This window comes from Phaethon aethereus (assembly GCF_964289735.1).
Source record: "Phaethon aethereus genome assembly, chromosome: 5".
Lineage (NCBI taxonomy): Eukaryota > Metazoa > Chordata > Aves > Phaethontiformes > Phaethontidae > Phaethon > Phaethon aethereus.
The window spans coordinates 36,255,737-36,275,766 of record NC_138579.1 but is presented as its reverse complement, the minus strand read 5'-3'; the positions used below and the strand labels follow the sequence as shown (position 1 = coordinate 36,275,766).

The following is a 20,030-nucleotide window of genomic DNA, read 5'->3' as shown; positions in this document are numbered from 1 at the left end:
CACTCATTTCTACACTCCTGACAGATCTTAATGATGTGCGGAGGTCTGTATGTTTGGATCTTGACACTAAACCAAAACTTTCTACTAATAACGTGTGCTGGAATCACTTAAGGAATCTTACAAAGACTTGACTGGAAAATTGTGAGGGTTTAGTCATTATATTCATTTATATGTGCTGTTCAGTTCCTTGCAGTATGCTCCTCTGCTGAAGGGTGTGCTGAATGTAAACTACCATTTCAGAGAGAATACATTAACCAGAGTCTCAGATGTGTTGCTATGGTGTGAAAAATATTTAGTTTTACCAGCAATCTTTGTTCATTTTGCTAAATGTATTCTCAGGAAACAATCGTAACGGAAAGGTTTTTAAATTATTTATGTAAAATGTTGATACCCTTTGACAAAATGAGGAGCAAGAAAAATTTTTCTTTTAGGTTAGTTGAAACTCATATAGGCCTGACAGTACCTCTGCAAGCCATCACATACTGTAAAAGTTCAAAACGTTGTTAAACTTAAAAGAAACAAAAAAAAACCCTTCACAAATCTTAAATCTGAAAGGCAAAGCCATAATATCCAAACTTGTGAGAATTGTCAAGATGTCTGGCTCTTGGCTTCCATTAAAACTCCATTAGAACGGGTGAACTTTACAGGGTGTTTTGTACACTACTAATTCAATTATTTCACTTTCCACAGCTTAGGATTTATCACTGAAATATGTTTCTGTCTCATTTATGCATGAGAGCTTGAGCACCTAAACAGATACTTGTTTCTGTGTCACAAGGAAAAAGTATTTCAAACAAAGATTGGACTGTTTAAAGTTTTGCTTATTAGCTTCTGTCCTCTGAAATGGCTTTTTAAGAAAACTGAATTATTAATGAGTGAAGAAAATAATTGTGCATAGAAGCACATTTCTTCTGCCAAACTAGCTGAAAATAACTTCACAGGACAGTAACTTTAGTTTTATGTGTGCTAACACATAAATTGTTGACCTTTATTTAAGACAATAAAAACGAGGCTTGAGAATAGAGTACCACCACAATGTGATCCTCTTCTACATTTTTCTCAGATACTTTTGTCTCAGAAAACCTCACACCCCACTTCATGGCATTTCCCTCTCTATTTGGTTCAAAGGCTTCTGTATTAGTCAACCCAGCTCTGGCTAGGGTGTTAGTGCTTGAACCTTTGTGTGTTGCCATCATTGAGATGTATACTGATTATCAATGTGTGTCCAAAAATGCAAATAAAATACTGTCTCTGAAACTTTTCCGTGCCAGCAGCAGCATAACCACTTGCAGTTAGAAGTTGTCAAAATTCTTATACAGTACTCCAAAGAAATCAAAATAAATATCTTCCCTTCTTCTCCACATGTATTTAAAATTCTATCTGAAAAGAAACATTTACTTGCAAGTTTATAAATAAGCACAAGAGCTGTACATGCCATGGATATAATGGATTGTAATAAAGCTAACGTTCTTACATGCATACCTGCAGTAAATACGTATCTGAGCTGCATGTAATAAAAGAGTATAACCGAGTCCTGCCACAGTGTCCAACAGGTAAACATGCATCTCCTGTAACTTTTTGTTTAACTTGGAAAGTTGTTTGCAAGTAAGAAAATGTAATGAGGCAAAACCGAACCAACGAAATAATGAGGAAGTTATATAGCACTTGCTGAATAATTTAAATATATTAGATTCTTATTTGGGTATATAGGCCCAAGTAGTGTAACAGGCTTCTGCACTGTAAAAAATCATGTATCCTCTCATACAGAAATTCAGGATTATTTAGCGCTACATTGAATTAATTTGCAATACGGTTTCAAATCCCCTTTGAAATAGAAAAGGTAAGGTTATTCTACACAAGAATTGTCAAATAGTAACCCTCCTGTCAAAGATAAGCCTGAGTTATAACAAGAAAATAAAATAACGAACTTGGCAGTATAATCTGCCAGGCTCTGAACCGAGGAGAGGAGAGGGGGGTGGCTCAGCAGCTTTCACAGTGGCGTAACTCATGGGGGATAGTGTCAGTGACAGGTTTATAGGAATTCATGGTGTTGATACTTGGTTTCACTGTCAGGATGATTCCTGTAAATGCTACTGGTGGGTTCTGGTAAGTAAATAGTAATTTACTGTTATCAACATCAAACTATTTCTGGTTTTGAGTTTACTTTAAAAATGGTGCTTAAAAAATTCCAAATCCTGTCTGATTGACACTGAAATGCTCTTTACGTGAAAGTTTGTTTATGGGCAGTGATTCTTTTGACAGATTTACAAGTGTCTGTGGAGTTTTAAAGACTATTGCCCAATAGGCATTAAGTGAGAGACATTCTATTTTGTAAATATTTTCACTTATATTGGGGATTTTTAAAGAACTTTTTGAGCCAAGTACTGCATTAAATCTGAAGACAGTGGCAAACTGATAATCAGCAGTTTCCAGCTTTGTTTTAATGTTTTGCTAATGGTTTCCATTTCTGTGGCCAAGATTTGCAGTGGGTGAAGCATGATGTACATCCAACAATTTGTAAGGGCTTTCAAATACTATTGCACACTTGTATTTTCTTTTTTTGCAATAGCTCATTTAGAAATAAACAATTTCCAAAGTAGCATATTATATTTAATTTCGCTAACATGCAATGCAAACCAAGAAACTGAACCAAAAATTTATTACAGTAATGGAGAATTTGTATCTGTTTGAACTCAGTAATGCTGAAACAGGTTGTTTATTTTCTCAAATGATTATTTTGGAGTGAGATGGTGAGAGGAGAAGTGTATGTGTGGAGTCTAGTTGTCAGATTCCTCAAGATTCCTTCAGATTCCTCAGAATTTCAGAAATAAATTATTTCAGAAAGAAGCTTTTCAGGATTTATTTCAAAGAAGGAATACATAATAGGATCCTTTACCTCAGAATCATTCTAATAAAAAGCTTGATAAAATAATTTTGCTTTAAAAAGGTATGGGTTTCTATTGTAGTAAATATGAGAACAAAATATAAAAAATTCATGTAATGTTTCATCACACATGCTATAGCATTTCTAGCAAAGAAAACGAGAGCAACTGATGGTTCGGGACCTCTCAGCTTTAATTTTTTTATATCATGTTTGGCATGACTTGGTAATTTTATTATTTTTTTGTAAACAATATATGTCAAGTAGATTTTTTTACTAAAAAAACAAACAAACAAACAAACCTCCTTATGTAACAGGAAATTCAATGCATATTAGTTACCAGACACGTTTATATTATGTTGTGTAGAACTGAGGCAGGTCATGGAGTTGTATGGTAGCCTTTCACCAATATTACAAATCTGAGTTGACAAAGACCAGCTGACTTTAATATGTAGAATTACAACTGCCATTTTAATTAAAACCTTTGATTTAGCCCTGTCATGAAAATCTTTTTCCTCTTCCAAGTGCGTGTTTATTTTTATCTGATTTGTGATTCCTTTGAACACGCTTCCACCATTCTTTGCCATATCTATCCCCAGGCAAATTTGATGATGTTCCAGAGTTCTTCATCTTAAAAGATACATCTGGTTGGTGGTCCCAGCCATCATTTTCTTATAGGCATTGGACAAGAAATCATTATTCTGCATAGGGCATTTCATTATTGAAGGGAAGACTGAGACTGGAGAGATTTCAGCAGGAATACAAAATTTTTGAGACTGCAGTTCCAGCTGAAGTTCGTGACTGCCTTCAGCCAGTGACTCCATACCTATGTGATGTGTCTTATTTTTAACATTAGCAAGTAAATAAATTCAAGTTCTATTCAAATATTTCAGTGTGGTTGACTTTAAACAGATTTAGTTAACCTTCAGTTGCCCAAAAACTTTATTGTTTGGTTGTAGACCAAAACTATAGGTTATTGAGTGAAGCAAAACTTAAATCCAGAGTCAGTTAAAGGAGGATTAAGCAGTGTAGGGCAAATACATTGCTTTTGTGATTAACAGATTTTCACTTCATCATCCTTGTCCTTGATTCCTTTAGCTCAAAGCTAAAACTTTTCTGAGCCCTTCAGTCTATTTTGGCAGTTATCTGAAAGAACTTCAGGAAGTAAACTGATAGATTTTAGTTTTAGATAGATATAATCTAGATGAATATCATCAGCAGAGAGAATCATCCAAAGGTCTTTTTTTTAAGGCTTTCCAATAATGCAAATTCTTAGAGTCTACCAGCATTTACTTTACTTCTTTTGTCTCTTTCAGTTTCATTGTTTCAAGGTGACTTAAGCAATGCAAACTGCTATCTCATCTCATTTCATCTCATTTCTAACTTTTAATCAGCACCCCTGATTTCCTTATTCTGCCATCTGTCTCATTCTGTGCCTTTCTTCTTACTCTTCCTCTTCCCTCATGCCAAACGTTGATCTTCTTGTTAAGGATGCTATTCTTCTTCTTATGTGTTCACTACCCAAATCAGCTCTTTCTCTATACACTGGTACTTCTTGTCTATATTTTCCTGTAGCTTTTGTCATCTGATTAAGGTTAGTCATCTTCATTTTTAAAAAAATTATTGAAGCAGTTTTGCATGTGCTTTCTTTTTAATTTAGAAACAATTCATCCTAGTCTTGGTCATTTAAATATTTACATGGGACACATCTGAGTAATGTTTCTAAATCTTGTGTTATTAAAGCTTGTAGGAAGCATGTAGGAAGCTTTCAATACTACAGACGATGCATTAACACCACCATATGTTTGGGAAAACACCTCTCTAGACTATGTTAGGTTATGTTTAGATACTACTGTAGCTACAAGCTTATTATTATAATATATATTCGTAGAAAACTACTTCTGTATAGATTTATACAAATGTATTTATGTAAGATTATTATAAAATAATTATTGGCTTGTAATCATTGCAACTTTACATGATTGTAATAATCATGTGCATTCTAAAGTCACTGTGTACCAAATGTCTGAACATAATATGTGTACTAACATTTTTACACATTTGTCATTTTATATTTGTCTAATTTCTAAATATTGCCTTATATAATTTTCTGTAGATTTTTTTAAGCACAAAGAAAAAATAAAAACCTGTAGCTGTTACTTTGTTCAAACTTGCAGTCAGAAACTTAACCATACTGTCTCAGATATTTTGCTAGACTTTTTTCCCCTATACAATTCTAATGTTTGTCTTCTTCCAAAGTAAAGTGTTACAATTTGCTTGAATAGCTGTAGAAATCTCCTTCTAATTCTACAAACATAAATGTTAAGTATACATAGACTTCATCTTGTGTATGATAACAGTCATGGAAAGTTCAAATTTTTAATGGTAAAAGGCATCTATCATAAGAAAATACTCTTTACAAGTCATATAAACTGCCCTGAATTCTGATTTGTTTTGCTTAATTTGATTTATTAAAGACACATAACTAAGCAGCTAATAAAAGACTTTCTTTCCCAATCTGTTATGTTTAAATTAACACTCCCTTCTGCCTACTATCTGGCATACAAACAAACATCCATTAACTTTACTCTGAACAGTTTCAAAGGTCTGTCTTATGCTACAGGTTGCAAGACTAGAGATTAAAGATAAACTTAGATTGCAGCCCAGGTCATTTTACATAAGCTTTGGAGCTTCCCAGTAATGTCATAATCCACAACATACATGAGTTGTGGAGGGATGCTAACTTAAAATATACATTTAGGTGGGAACAGGTATCTTTTCAGCATTTTTCTGTAACAACAACTGTCCAAATGTATTTCTGATCTCGATTAATTGAAAAGCTGCCTTTTTTTAAGTCCTGGTAGTCCAGGAGTATTACAGGCACACTACTAGTTGTACAATAAAACATATGCATCTGTTTTCAACTTTTTTCACCGTGCTGCAAGCTTACATTAACATGACATTTTAATTACAAATTCTCAACTTCTGTTTCCACAGTTTTTGTATTAATTTTTGCTGCAATAAGTTGAATTATGTAACCGTGGTAGCAATGTGGTGTGAATATGTTTCATGTAGCCAAACTGTAACTCTTTGGTTTAACTCCAAAATAAATTTCCATCTAAATTTAGCTTCTTGGTAATGAAGAATTGTGGCAAAAAAGTCTTATAGTAGTTCATAAATTCAGTTTCTAAATGGAAGGTAATTGCATTTTGATTTCTAACAGTCTCATTTCATCTTTAACGTGGAATACTGGAATCTACAAAGTTTACTAGAAGTTCTAGGACAGTTAAAATTCATTGGCAAATAACCTGGGTTTTTAGAAATTGGCATGGCATCAGATCTTAAAATAACAGATAGATTAAATAGTAAACAAATTGCAGTTAGATGTAAGTTAACTTTCTTACAGACTTCTACTATTTCATATCATGGCCTGGAATTTGAATACTTAAGTAAAGCTGAATTCCTGCATCTATATTAGGAAAAATGGTTGAGTATAGGATGCCTGGCATTGATTGATTAAAATCAGTCCAGATACAAGGCATCCTCCGCTCACCACAGAAACAAAGTTTAGAGCTTTAAGTACCAGCTAGAATTTGTGTGTGAGGCAGGGTATGTTAGTGGCAAGTCTCAGCACACAGCTGGAGTTTTAGGACAAAGTCATTCCTAAAGAAAAATTCCACTCTTTAAACACATATGCTAGACTAGTATTGGTATTTTTTATTTTAAAGTAATTGCTGGATTCCTTAGTGCTTATTTATTTCCATTTCCTCTAAAGTAAGTCTAGGTGACTAATTTAGATGTAGGTTTCTACAGTGTTGACATCTACTTCTGGTATACGAATTCTGCCACAAACATCTCTCAACTTCTTTTTGTAGCCTCTGAAAAGCAGATGAAGTTAGTTTGCAGAGAGTCTTCTGAAGAGCATCTCCAACCCTTCAAGGACAAATTAGAGGAATTCTTCCAGAAAGGTAACCACATTTGAAGAAAAAAAAAAAAATATTGGCAAATAGTGTATTGGTTTACAAAGTTGTACATGATGGAGGCTGCATTAAATATTTTTTGCCTCTGAAAATTCCTACTATTTTAGGATTATTCCTACTATCATATGGGTTATGTTCCTAATGTGCCTAATAGATGCTAGGAATAATGGTTACACAGATCTTGGACATCACTTGTTGAAGGTAATTTTTCCCTTGATCTTACCTATTTCCTGTTGATTATTTTCTGCTTTGTTCTTTATCATTATTTGTAGGCAAAATGAAAAAGATATTCATCATAGACCAAATTTATCAGAGGGAATATAAAGCTTCAAGTTTATAAAAGACTAATGAAAAATACTCTTCTAGAGGAAGTCCACATATATACATGAAGTAATGGCGTCTTTTATCAATAGTGTGGGTTTATGAACAGACTAATTCAGATTTAAAGATTGTATCTTGTGTGAGACAGAAATAGGTGTAAGGAAGTGATTTACCAGGGTAGACTCCAGAGACAACAGAGGTGAGATCCGAGGTACAATCTGATCATCGGTTCCAGACAATGTAGATGGAGGTTGCTGTTGTTGAAAGGAACAGTCCTGCTCTCTCATGGTTCCCAGTCCCCTGCTTCTGCCAGCACCGTTGTCTCTGGAGCTGTGCAAAATAGAAAAGGAACCGATTCCCCTCCCACCCCCAGGTTGTAGGTGTGCAGACTATTTGGGTAAACAGAGTAACTGCTGCATTTCTGATGACTATATTAAGAATTGTTAAGAATTAAATATTACCAAGAGGCTAGTATTTCTCACAGAAATTGTGATCAGTTTAACAATTTACTGCTTGAGAAGTCAAATGAACTATCTGAAGCTACTATAAATCCTATATTATAAATATATGTAGGATTATAAATCCTATAAAATATGAATGAATAAGGATATAAATCCTGTAAAATTCTACACTGAAGACAGGTAAAAATAGCACAGAAGCCCATCTTGATTTATGATACTAGAACAGGCATTGGACAAATGTCAAGCTCAGAGGTTCAGTTTAGATAAGTGTCTGGAAACTCAGCTGCTTCTCTGAAATTAGGAGTTAACTGATAATACTGAGCATCCGTTAAGCATCTGCTTTCAGTTTTGTTTGTTTAAAAAAGAGTTGTGGCTGGTTTAAGCAAATGTAAGAAAAAATTGTCTGTTATCTTTCTGCCAGCTCACAGCAAGTATCCAAAGCTCAGATGCTTTTCTGAAACTTCTGGCTTGAAAATAGGGCTGGAACTCATACATATTCAGGTTTTTCTCACACGCACAATTTCCCATCATTTCTAGTCAATGCTAAGTTGGAAATACTGTAAGAAAAAAACCATATTGATTTGCTTAAACTGAACTGTTTACATTTCCTAATTACAATTAATAGCAATTAAATCTAATACTTGCTGTGTTGTAACAAAAAACACTGAGAGTGTTATGGAGACTGACACTCTAAAGTGCTAGAGGGGATAAACTGTACTTCTGCTGATGTCAGTGCTGTTTTGTATAACTGGATGTAATGTAGCCTAGTGCCTTCAACAGGGAATTAGGTGCCAGAACCTTTAGGTTCTATTCCCAGTTTAGCTGCTTGACATGTGATGCTAGAATAGTTGGTTAATCTCTTTTTCAGAGAGTGCTTCACTTTTCTGGTACACAGAATATTAACTAATGATTCTTGCTATTTTTTGTAGTGAAAGATAATGTTTGTCAAATACTTTGCAATTCCCGCATGAAAGACATCACGTGTAAACTGGGCTAATACTTCATTAGCTGTATTTGATAATGCCCATGCTTTTTGAAGAGGGCTTAGATTATTCTCAAAGTGGAAATAATCTTGGGTAGATTTAATTATATTATATGTAACAAATTATATTAGTTTTACTATAATATGGAGACTTAAGAATTACTATAAATTAATACACACTTACTGTATTTCCAGTGGAATTACTGCGTGGTGTTTTTCAGAATATGTTAGTAATGTTTTCGATTTAAATTGCCATGGTATGCAAAAAGAACTTTGAAATTATGAAATTAATGTTTCTTTTGGAATGCTCTTTAACTTATGAAATTCTTGCTCAGAATTGCTTAGAAGAAAACTCCTCTTTTGATAAGAAGCTATCTCACACACAAAAACCAGAATAGTTAGATGAATATCAGAAAGATGCAAGATAATCCATTCTGAAAAGGAGAAAAGAAAGAGTTAGGTTACTTCAGCTATGAAGCTCACTAGAAGGGATGCTGGCCAGTAGCCAATGGTGTTAGTTTTTCATGACATTTTTTATCTTCCTTGTGCATTCTCTCAAGTGTAATACAAACCAGAAAGTAAATGACAGACAGAGTAGGCAACTAGCCTTAATAAAACTTATTTCTTATTTTGCCGCTTGACTATTTCCTATTGTTTGTCCATTTTAATAAATGTGGAAATGCATACCACAGATTCATGCAGGATCTTGCAAAATCTGGTCCCAAATTCCCCTTCATTTGTTCCAGGTCAGAAAGTATGTAAAAACTTTAATCTGGCCTTGATTTCCTCCTTCATATACTGGAATGTGCAAATCAAAAAGTCTTTATGCTTCACAGCAGTTAGCATAGGAAGAGCATATCTGCCTTTCTTCATTTCTGTAAGAATAAAATATCTTGATGATGAAGACTTTGCTATTAAAAGAATTCATTTAGTTTACAGCAAAGTCTGGGAAGCAAGTAGTCTGTCAAGACAGAACAGTTCTTGAAAATCACTAATAGTGGAAAGCAAAGCTATTTGGGAAGGGCACATGATACACTGAAGAGTCCAAGGTAACAAGCAGGATGGAGAGGAAGGGCTTTGTCAAATAGACTACATCTGTTGAGATTAATCCCATAGTAAAAGAAATTGTCCTGTGTTTAGAATTCTAGCCTAGCACTTAGGAAACACTGGTTAAGTTCATTGCTTTGCTACAACTACTGTATGTCTTATACTACGTAAAGGATCAACACTGTGCAGTCATGGGACTGTGCAATACAAAAATAGAGTCGTAGACCAAGCTACTCACCGCCGCATTATGTCAGGAGCTAGTGCATTTTTCAGAGATTAGCAACCACATGGAAAATGTCAATAAATCTGATTTTTACTGCTGAGTGATTTCTTCTTAATAATTTTAGCCAGGCTGCAGGAGCTACCTGGGCATGCATCCAGTCTATTGCGCTTTTTAATGTATTTTTGGTGCAGAACCGGAGCTTTGATCCACATTTCCTCATTTGCCTGGGGGACTGCACCGTAGAGGATTGTTGAGGTAGCCCAGTGGGAAAGAAAATAAGAAATAATTCTCTTAAGGCTAGACCCTTCACTTGTATGTTAACCACTTTCTGTTTTATATTATTCTTGGGGGGATTATACCAAGAAATTAAGAAACATTATGAAAAAACAACGTCCAAGTGTACTGGCCAGAAACTCTGATCAAAACTGCTACACTCCCTGACGTGAGAATAGGGAGGATAAACAGGGGGACTTGTGTGATTCTGTAACATACCTGGCTGCCTAAAAGGCACAGAGCTACCTCCTGGCCTTTTCAAATGTGTGAATCGATTCCACATGAATGGTTTGATCTAGATAACTGTAGCTACATAAAGAATCGTTACTTCCTGTCTCCATGCCTTCATGCCTCTCTATCAGTTCCACCTTCATAACTTTATTTCCAGAAAAATAATTTCTTCTGTTTAAGTAACAAATTCTCATTGAATACTGCAATTCTGTGTTTTCTTATAAATTTGTTCAGCAATAAGAAGATGAAATACTGATTCTTTAATCAGAATCACTGGGTTTTAGATCACAAAGTTTGAAGTGAAACCTTGTTTGGCTTCTTTTAACCAAATAATTGAAAGTCTAAATCATTTAGACCTTGATTTCAAGCTAGCATCCAGGAAGATATTTTTATTGTTGTTGGTTTTCATTCCTAATACCCCTATGCAAAAAAAATTATTATCACATTACTTGTTACCATCTTAAATTTATTTTCACCCAACTTTACTTGTTTCCATTTTCTTCCTCAACAATGCATAAAATACCATCTTATAATAGCTTTCATATAAGAAGTTTACTCCACTAGCTTTTATTTAACCATGCTGTAGTATATTTCAGCTGGCAGACTTTCAGTTCCTTGTTGATTATTTCCTACTTGTTCCTGGGTATATAAATATTCCATCTTAAATGTTGTTCATGTGCTATAGATGCTCATACATGGGGATTTATTATCTTCATCTAGTACCACCTGTTGTATTAACCCAGGGTAAGCAACCTTCCTTTCTTAGTTTATAGTCCCATATATATTTTGAGTGTAGGAGGATGATAGAATAGCATGATTTCTTGTATTACAGCAAAAAAAGTCTTTCCACTCAAAACTCTACTGCTTTTCAATCAAAGCAGTCTATGAAGTATAAAGCAGGATGCTAACGTCATTTAGTAGTAGTGAATCAGAAGTCAAGAATACTCCAAGACACCATTATCAGTACCATTTTCACAATACAATAATACTTCTTATTTCTCTCTTACTGTCAACGGGACACACCTTTATTAATTCTAATACAGTCAAAGATTAGGAAGAAATTTGCATTGGCACTTAACTTCCTTTAATAGTCTGACAACATTGTATTGTTTTTAAAACAGATATAGAGACTATGTTTTAAGTCCTTATTCATAGCAGTTTGGTAGAGCTTGCCTGTAATGATTTCCCACAATATCAGAAACCGCTAGGAAATATTTAAAACTCCTGCTTCTCTGAAATAAACATCTAGCTTTTCTCACGAAGAATATTAACAGCAAGAAAGAAAAATGTTCTAAAACTGCATACAAAACTAAGTCACATACTGGTCTTCCCACCAGTGTTGTACTCCTCTACTTTAATCTACGTATTGGATTATGGTACTTGTGTTCCACTTTATTTGTAAAGCTCTTGGAAGTTTTAATGCTGCATAAGTGAAGCAAGAAAATCAACAATAGTTTTTAAGAGTACTGAATTTCAGTAATAGCCGCCTTTTAAAATATGGTGTGTAAACAACAGCAGAAGAGCAATAGCACTTGCAAGGATCTTACAGTTGCCCTGATTTTCTGTTACCTGCAATTATGAAGCTGCTTCTGTCAACCAAAGAACTTATCTCTCTAAAGATAACCAGTTCTACAAGACATCAGACTCTCTTGCAGATTCTGTGACTATCCAGTCTGCATATCAAATACTGATTCTTCCTTTTGTGAATAAACTGTACAAATATGAAGACTTTTAACTTCAAAGCTTTATTTTCTGTTATACTTATAATAACTCTTTTTTTCCCTTCATTTGTTTTCACTGAGATGTTTTATTATCTCTGCCACACATATGCAGTTCTCACATTAAACAGTGTGGGAGGGTATTTATGTCCAGTGTCAAACATGAAAAATATGTCATACTTCCTTGCAGTGATAATGTTTGCTTAAAACTTTTTATCCTTCCCAGCAATGACATTGCAGACCAGGCAAAGTTTGTGTTTAGATGTGGAACGCTGTTTTATATGCCAGCAGCAGAATTACTTTAATCTTTCAAACTGTTTGTGACAGTCATAACTGTTTTCATCACTCAAAGATCGTTGTATTTAAACAGATGAAAGAGTGATTTACATAAATTGGCATGAGTCTGCAAAGCACGGAACCTTATTGCTGTGGCACTCTGAGGTTGTCTAGTTAGACAATAGCCTCAGTCCATACGACACCAAATAAGGTGGCCTGGAATGCGATTGCATCCATATGCCTCTAACTAATGCAATATTGACAGGGAGCTGATTCAAAGAACAAGAATCTGCTCTGAAATGAATATTTACTTCTACGCTACCAGAAGAATTACCGCCGCTGAAGTCCTGAAAATTGATGTTAATTAAACTATGACTTTTCAGGAAACTTTCAGTTGATTATTTTTGAGACAGATATACATCAATTTGCTATAATCAGTTCCACTATTTCATGACTTACTATAAAAATTGGAGGGTTACACTCCCTTAGAATGTGTAATATGATTGTAATTCAGAAGGACTTGTAATTAAAAATGCAAGGTCATCCTCTCTTAGAAGACAAGGAAAGAATCTCTTAGAGACAACAGTTCCTTCTAGCTTCTTTTCAGTTTGATTGTGTTATACTGAATTACTATGGCTGCTGCAAAGTCACTGGCATTTCATGGTAGAGAAGGATTTCCTATTAATAGCAACTGATTGACATAATGAATGTTAGTTTGATACCCTTGATTTAATACAAAAAATTATGATGTATATGATATTTATAAAATCTATATCTAGAATTACTGATACCTTTAGTATAACCACTATCAGCTGTCTGGAGTCTAACATTCTCTTTAAATTCTCATTGAAACCCTATTTTCTGTTCACTTCCACTGGATTTCTTCCGGTGTCTATATCATACGCTTAGAGGTAAACAGAACCATAGATTACATATGTTGTTTTTTCATAGGGATACTATTAGGATATTCTTTTAGTCCATCTGCTTCCTTCTCCTTTACTGTATTCTTACGAATTTCCTGCATGATTTCCTTTCTATCTACTTATATTCTTGTGTTGTTCTCTGTACTGCGGTCAACCCCACTAGCATGCAGTTTATCTGGATTTGCTCTGCTGTTTACATCCTTGTCTTACCCTATTTGTGCTCATATTCAAAGTCAGTGAACTAATAGAATTTATATCCCTGTCAAAGCTTTCTTTGGCAGGAAGTCAGGATGCACACTGATTAATTACTTTAGATTATATATCCTATGAGCAAGTGCTTACATTTATGGAAGCTATTACTGCAAGAAAAGAGCAGAGTCAAGAATTGGAAAGGATTGGGTAGAAGAGATTAATGCACTTAATGGAAGGCCCAAACACACTTGCTTTCAAAAGACTTTAATACATACCATCATATTGGTCACTCATTTTTGTCCCCTGTACTCTGTAATTTCACACCGTAGTCTTTGGAATAACTTGGAGATATTCTTCACTGCTACCGTAATACAAACTGATTATGACAATAACATGCTTAATCTGATATGCATTTATGTGGAATTTCTCCATAGATTTTTGTAATTTTGGCATGTTGATCATTTTTCTCAATTATGTTTTGTACCTGTGCAAACATGTGACTATCCTGTTTTAATGCTTTTAAGCATGATTGATAAAAATACTACAAGCTGAAAATTTCAGCAGGAAATTGGACCTCTCTGGATTAGTTTCTGTTATGGTGTTTTCCTTTTTTAAGCAATGATAGCAGGTAAAATCTGAAGGCTAGACAGGAAATAGCCATCAGAATGAAGATTCTTTCTAAGAAAAAAAGATAAATTTGACACCCAAACTTGTCAAACAGGATGTAGCAGGACCATTTGTTTTGAGAACAAAAATAACAATCACAATGTTCATGGGGCAATTCTCAGAAATTTGAAGCTAGTTAAAAGACAAAGCACTAGGTTGCTACTAAGCTCTCAAAATTGGAGAATGACAGAGTAAAAACGTATGGATGATACAGTGTTGTAAGATTACAGCTGTGATGAAAGACAGACTTCTCCTAAATGTAAGAAAAGTCTGATTTCACGTCATTATTCAACCCCTTCTGCAACAACTTCTGTGATATCTTTGTGCCTAAACACTTCAGATGATACGGCAAGATATTTTAAAATGTATCTTTGTCCTGCAAAGAGCCCTTACAGTGCTACTTTGTGAACACCTTTATTTCTCATAAGAGATGTATGTATGGAATTGATTAGAACAGTACTTCTTTCATGGCATGTAAATCAATTCAAACTTTTTAGCATCAGGATTTTTCAGCTATCCAAACTTTGTCCCAAGTCAGCTAATTTGAAAGTGTCTAAAAATATTTCTTAAAGGACTTTTTTTCAGCTACTGTATAGCATATTTTAGGATGTAACTATTTGTGCAAAGTATGTGTGGAAAGTCTTTCATCTTGAGAATGTCTTACAATCTGAAAATTCCTATCCACAAAGTGTTACCATCTCTGGCACAGAACGTGGCATCAGAGAGGGTCCTAATGCCCTAGGGCAGGCAGGGATACCTGACTAGACACAACAGCGTCACTTCTGTGGCTAAGCAGAAAACTTTAAACATTAAAGAAGATAATGCTAAAAGGAAAAACTGTTCTCTCAAATATATTTGGGTTGATTTTCTATAGCGTTATCAGTACAGTTTATCAGTAAATTTTGATATTGTCTTTCCTTACTCTGAGTTTTGCCAAAGGGCGTGACCCAGCATTGACTTAGAGTTGAATGGGAGTTGGATAAGGCATATGTATGTTTAAGACTATTTAAGCTTCAGACATCAGGGATTCTTTCCTTACATGTAATTGGGCAGTTCCTAGGATGGAGAATCCCCAAACTTCATTAGGAGAGCTGACTCTACACTTCTGTTTGAAATAATGGTAGGGGATCTTTGACTTTCCTGCCTTTTAAATGCCAGTCGTTTTTCATTTTAATATAATTTGCTATTGGTTTGGTTTTGATGTGAATGAAGTAAATTGTCTCAAGATTTAAAATTTCTTTTCAAATTTAAAAAAAAAATCCAAACATTTAATAACATTTCCAAAAATGTTGTAAAATAAGTTGTCCTATTAAATATTTGATGTAAAGACTATTCTGCCATTATAGATGCAGATCCATCAAATTCCAAAGCATATTATTACTTTTATTCTGCATATGATTTTTTGAAGTCCATTCAAGAGTTTCTTGTTCTAATGGAGAGAAAAACCAAAGAGGAATTAAGCTCATTATGACTGGGTTATTACAGCAGAATGAATTTAGATACAAATTATATTGGTATGGTTTGTGTTAATTATAATTCTTAGAAATAGTTTTTGTGTTTTTTAATAGATAAAGTCAAATCAAAATGGTAATCAAATAAAACCTCAACTCTGACTACAGTTATATTTAACTCTTCTAATAATTGGTCAGCTGGAATTGCCTCAATTTTTTAGGATTTCAGTTTAATGATCATTATGATGCATTTTTATTCTTCTGTCCACCTTCTGCATGGACCTACTGTTATTATTGGGTAAAAGCCATTTCCAAGAGATAGGAAGTACCTCATAAACCATAAGGTAATAATAAAGGCCCAGAGGTACAGTAAGCAGAAAGTCTGCAGTCATGGGCTTTAACTGCTGCACTCACATTCCCTGGTCCTGTTATGTAATTCTCGTATTATTTTCTTTCCTTTTACATGAGGATAAATGTGAACATGTAAAAATGTTTACAACCAATGAGGGGGCAAAAAAAATCCAGATACTCGCAGCATAGAGTTCAATAGAAAGTAAGCAAGCTGTAAAAAACCAAAATAGATCAGGTAGATGCAATAGTAACAGTTCTTGTTATTTTCCCAGTCTTAAATTAAGGTAACATGAGATTTTTTTCTTTTGTATACAGTCTCATGTCTCTCATCATGGTAGTATCTGAGTGCTTTCTAGGAATGAATTAAATGGGCTGACTAATGTTTCACACATGCTTTACTTTTCCCGTCATCCTTTCCCCATAAGGAGAATAGTACAGTTTTTATGTAGAAATTTAGAGATCCTTTTTTTAAAATATATTCTTTTGTGTGTTTATCACAAAAAAGGCAAGCTCAGAAAAACTGTATGCCTTGTACTTGAATGCAGTATGGTGTTTCTTGTAAAAATATTGATTAAAAGAATCCTAACAAAATACTTTTTAAAGTTAGTATGCAGTATTTTATTTGTGGCAAGAATGAGAAATATTGTGGGTCCAAGTTTGCCTCTTTTTTTACATTTTGTTTCAAATTACGGGCCTTTCAAACTAGTAGCTAGATAGATTTTCCTGGAGAAATATACATTGTAGAAGACCTTTGAGTTAAAAACAAGAATTAAATACATTGGTAATATGAAATCATTTGACAAGTAGTTGTGATTTTGTAGGGGAAATTACTACATTTTTGTCTGGGAAATTATTGAGTCTATATTATGATTTTTTTTTAACAATCTGTCACAACTATTTGTGTAGAATGTATGTAGTGCAACAAAAGTGATTTTTTTCTGTTGATGTGTTCTTTAAGTAGAAGTTAAATAAGACACACATGCTTTTTCATGAAGACATATGTGATTGTTGAGCAATACAATTTCTTTATTTTGTACTTGTTCTTTCTTATTTAATTCTACCTATTTAAATTTCATATTTCTCAAGCTGCATCTTAGAGTTTCATACAAAATATGAATCTTTATGAACAGGAAGGTTGTTGGTTAAAATTCAGAGTTCTATTGAAAGATTTTTTTTCTCTCTTGTATAAGGCTTTTTTTTTTTTTTTTTTTCCTTAAAGAAGGTCCTGCTAGGTATTCTCTGAATTCAGGTTTGCTTCATGTATAGTGAAGACTAAAACACTGAACTTTAGAGGCCAAACTGTATCAGGTTCAGTGATGTTAATAGATAAATGTGGAGAAGTTTGCTATATACCTTGTTATACCTGATCTGTAGTTTTATAAGAAATTTTCAAAACAAGGACTGTTCATTTGGCACATTTCATATCACTGAAATGCAGTTATGGATGCTAAAAAAAAAAATAGGCAAAATCTACCATAATATTTCACTTTACTTTTAAATGTGAATATCAAATATCAATACTTAGATTTAATTTGAATTTCACTTCGATTTGATTTACCCTTAAATATGGGTAGCTGTGTATTTGAGAGTCAGTTTAGGGTTGAAATTCTCCTCCCCCATCCTGTCTATACGGCTGAACAAAAGGGGGAAGGTGACTGTCATACTTCCAAGCAGCACATTTTTAGAAGGTCAGAATGATTAAATTCGTTCTCAATAATGTAGTTTTTCTGTTCAAGCTTTTTATTGACAGTCTTTGTTTCTTAAAGAACCTTCATTGCTTTTTTATTTAAACAAAAACGTAGCAAAGAAACAGATGTGTCCCATATAAAATATGCAATAAATCTTGTCTCACAAATTCTTTGCTCTGAACTTTCTGACAGAAACTGTCAAATATCCACTTTAATTCTAGTATAAAATGTTCACTTTGTGTCATGGCGCCAACCACCATATGCTGGAATAAAGTCAGTAACCAGCAATAAAAAAAGGCAACATACGCACCTTTGAAACAGTACAAGCAATCAACAGTGAGAAAGGTCTATATAAATCTATTGAGAATTAATCTCAGCTTTGCCACTATCCTGCTGTGCATTTACAATGAGGCTTTGCTCCCGACCACCAGAAGTGGCTTACTTTGCAGGAGGAGTGTATCCTAATGAGGGGAAAATGTATGGAAAACAAAGCAGCAGCTTTTAGTCCCCCACCCCCATCCTCTGGATCGCCTAGGAGAGCGTGTCCTAGTGTGTTCAAACATGCGGGGCCACTACACATCACGCATTGCCCTACTCCAGCTGATCGCGTGAAAGCAATCGTGACCGACTCGATCAGCAGAAATGGCTTTAGCTTCATAAATCATTGTTATCATTCCACAGGAGGAGGCAACGGTATGGCTTTTCTCTCCTAAAAGTTTTCAGACCACAAATTGCACAAGCTTTTCTGAAATCAGTTTCATTTTTTTTTATATAATTATTCATTCTTTACCCACCAGATTAGCTGTTGGTTCACCATCAAATTAACTTTTTTTTTTAATATCCTCCTTAGGTTTTTGGGAAGACCTCCTGCTTCTTATTGGTTTTAATAATAATTCGACTATTTAAAAGTATTGTCCTTGGTATAAAAATGTGCTGATCCTTGAAGCTTTTACTTCTGCTTACAACAGGAGATTATAGTTACAGATAATCTGGATAGTTAGTCTTCCCAAACACAAAACAGATTGGATTTAACCTTGTTCTGTTTGAAAGGATTAGAACTAATTTTTCAGTTCCATAAAGTGTTTAGATACATTTAGTAATCTCAAAGATTAATCTTTGAATTAGACCACAACGTTATAAAAGTTTATTAAAAAGAAGTTAACATTAGAATATATTTCTATAGTGTTTAAGTACTAATAGGCTTTAAAAATATTTATTCTCTGGAACCACAAGTGTGGGAGAATGAGAGATTAATGGCTTGATTGCATTTTAACAGAATGCAGTTTCAAATAATTTAATTGGAATAAATTGAAAAATGTCATGCTAATTCTTGCTTTGTAATTAATAACTCCAGAACACAGGAAAGTAAGACTAATGTTAGTCCTAATTTTAATGAAACAATTTCCTTTTTGTGTAGAAGCTAACTGAAAAATTAGCTTTAATTTAAAAATCTACTCTCACAGAATACAATAGAAGCATCGTACTAAGAAACCTACATTTTAAGAAATATAGCATGTTATGAAAATAAATACTAAAAATTTTTTTTCATAGTTAGTTCTAATGTTCTACTAAAATGACCTTCAACACTTTTTCTGGCACATTTATAGACAGCATTATCCCTTTTAAAAGAAAACATAATTTCCTAGGTTATTACCTATGATAATAAACACTTTCTTGAATGTGTTGCTTGAGTGTGTTCTGCTGATGTTGTGTGCCTTTGTGTGTGTATAAATGTCTGCAATTATGTAGTTAGGTTACCAGTTATGGTTTGGTGACATTAAAAATACTGAATCTTTGGTAACGTTTAACAGTTTCTGTATAGTAAATGTTAATTAATTAGTCCTTGCCCAGTACTCAAGATACAGGTTGGTAACTAATATTCCTGATTACCTGTGGGGAAATTTGTTTGTTAAGTAGCTTTCCAAGACTGCACAGAGACTCTTTGTACGATAGAAACATTTCTACGTTTTCATCATTGGATGTGGGTTTCTTAGTTAAAAACAGTTTTTTGTACCACTGCAAAGGAAAATAAACTTGTAAGGACTGTTTCAGGGAAGCATGATTAAGACCTCATGGCAGCAAGTGTTCTGAAGATGTTTTGAAAGGATTTAAGATGTCTATACCAGTGTTTGAACCATCTAAAAAAACCCTGCATAGCCAAATCCCATGTTAAAAATGTGACATTTTCTAATTTAGAGAAGAGGTAAAGGAAACAAAGCTTATGTGATCACACTGCCTGTTGATTGTTCCCCTGCCAATAATTTTTAATGCATTGGCCAATTTTGACCAAATGTGACAGAGTTAGAGATCCTAAGATATTAAGCTCCTAAAATCTCAATAAAAATATGTGGCTAAATAGACAAGAG

General features: G+C 34.0%; 1 protein-coding gene across 1 annotated transcript in view; it reads left to right on the top strand.

Moving 5' to 3' along the window:
* The window catches only part of FMN1 (formin 1), a gene marked incomplete at both ends in the record, with an annotated part of 144,345 nt that overhangs the window by 98,065 nt on the left and 26,250 nt on the right, over positions 1 to 20,030 (top strand). The window contains one exon of the mRNA XM_082000470.1: positions 6,757 to 6,849. Coding sequence (XP_081856596.1) covers positions 6,757 to 6,849 — 93 coding nt within the window. The remainder of the gene's footprint in view (positions 1 to 6,756; positions 6,850 to 20,030) is intronic.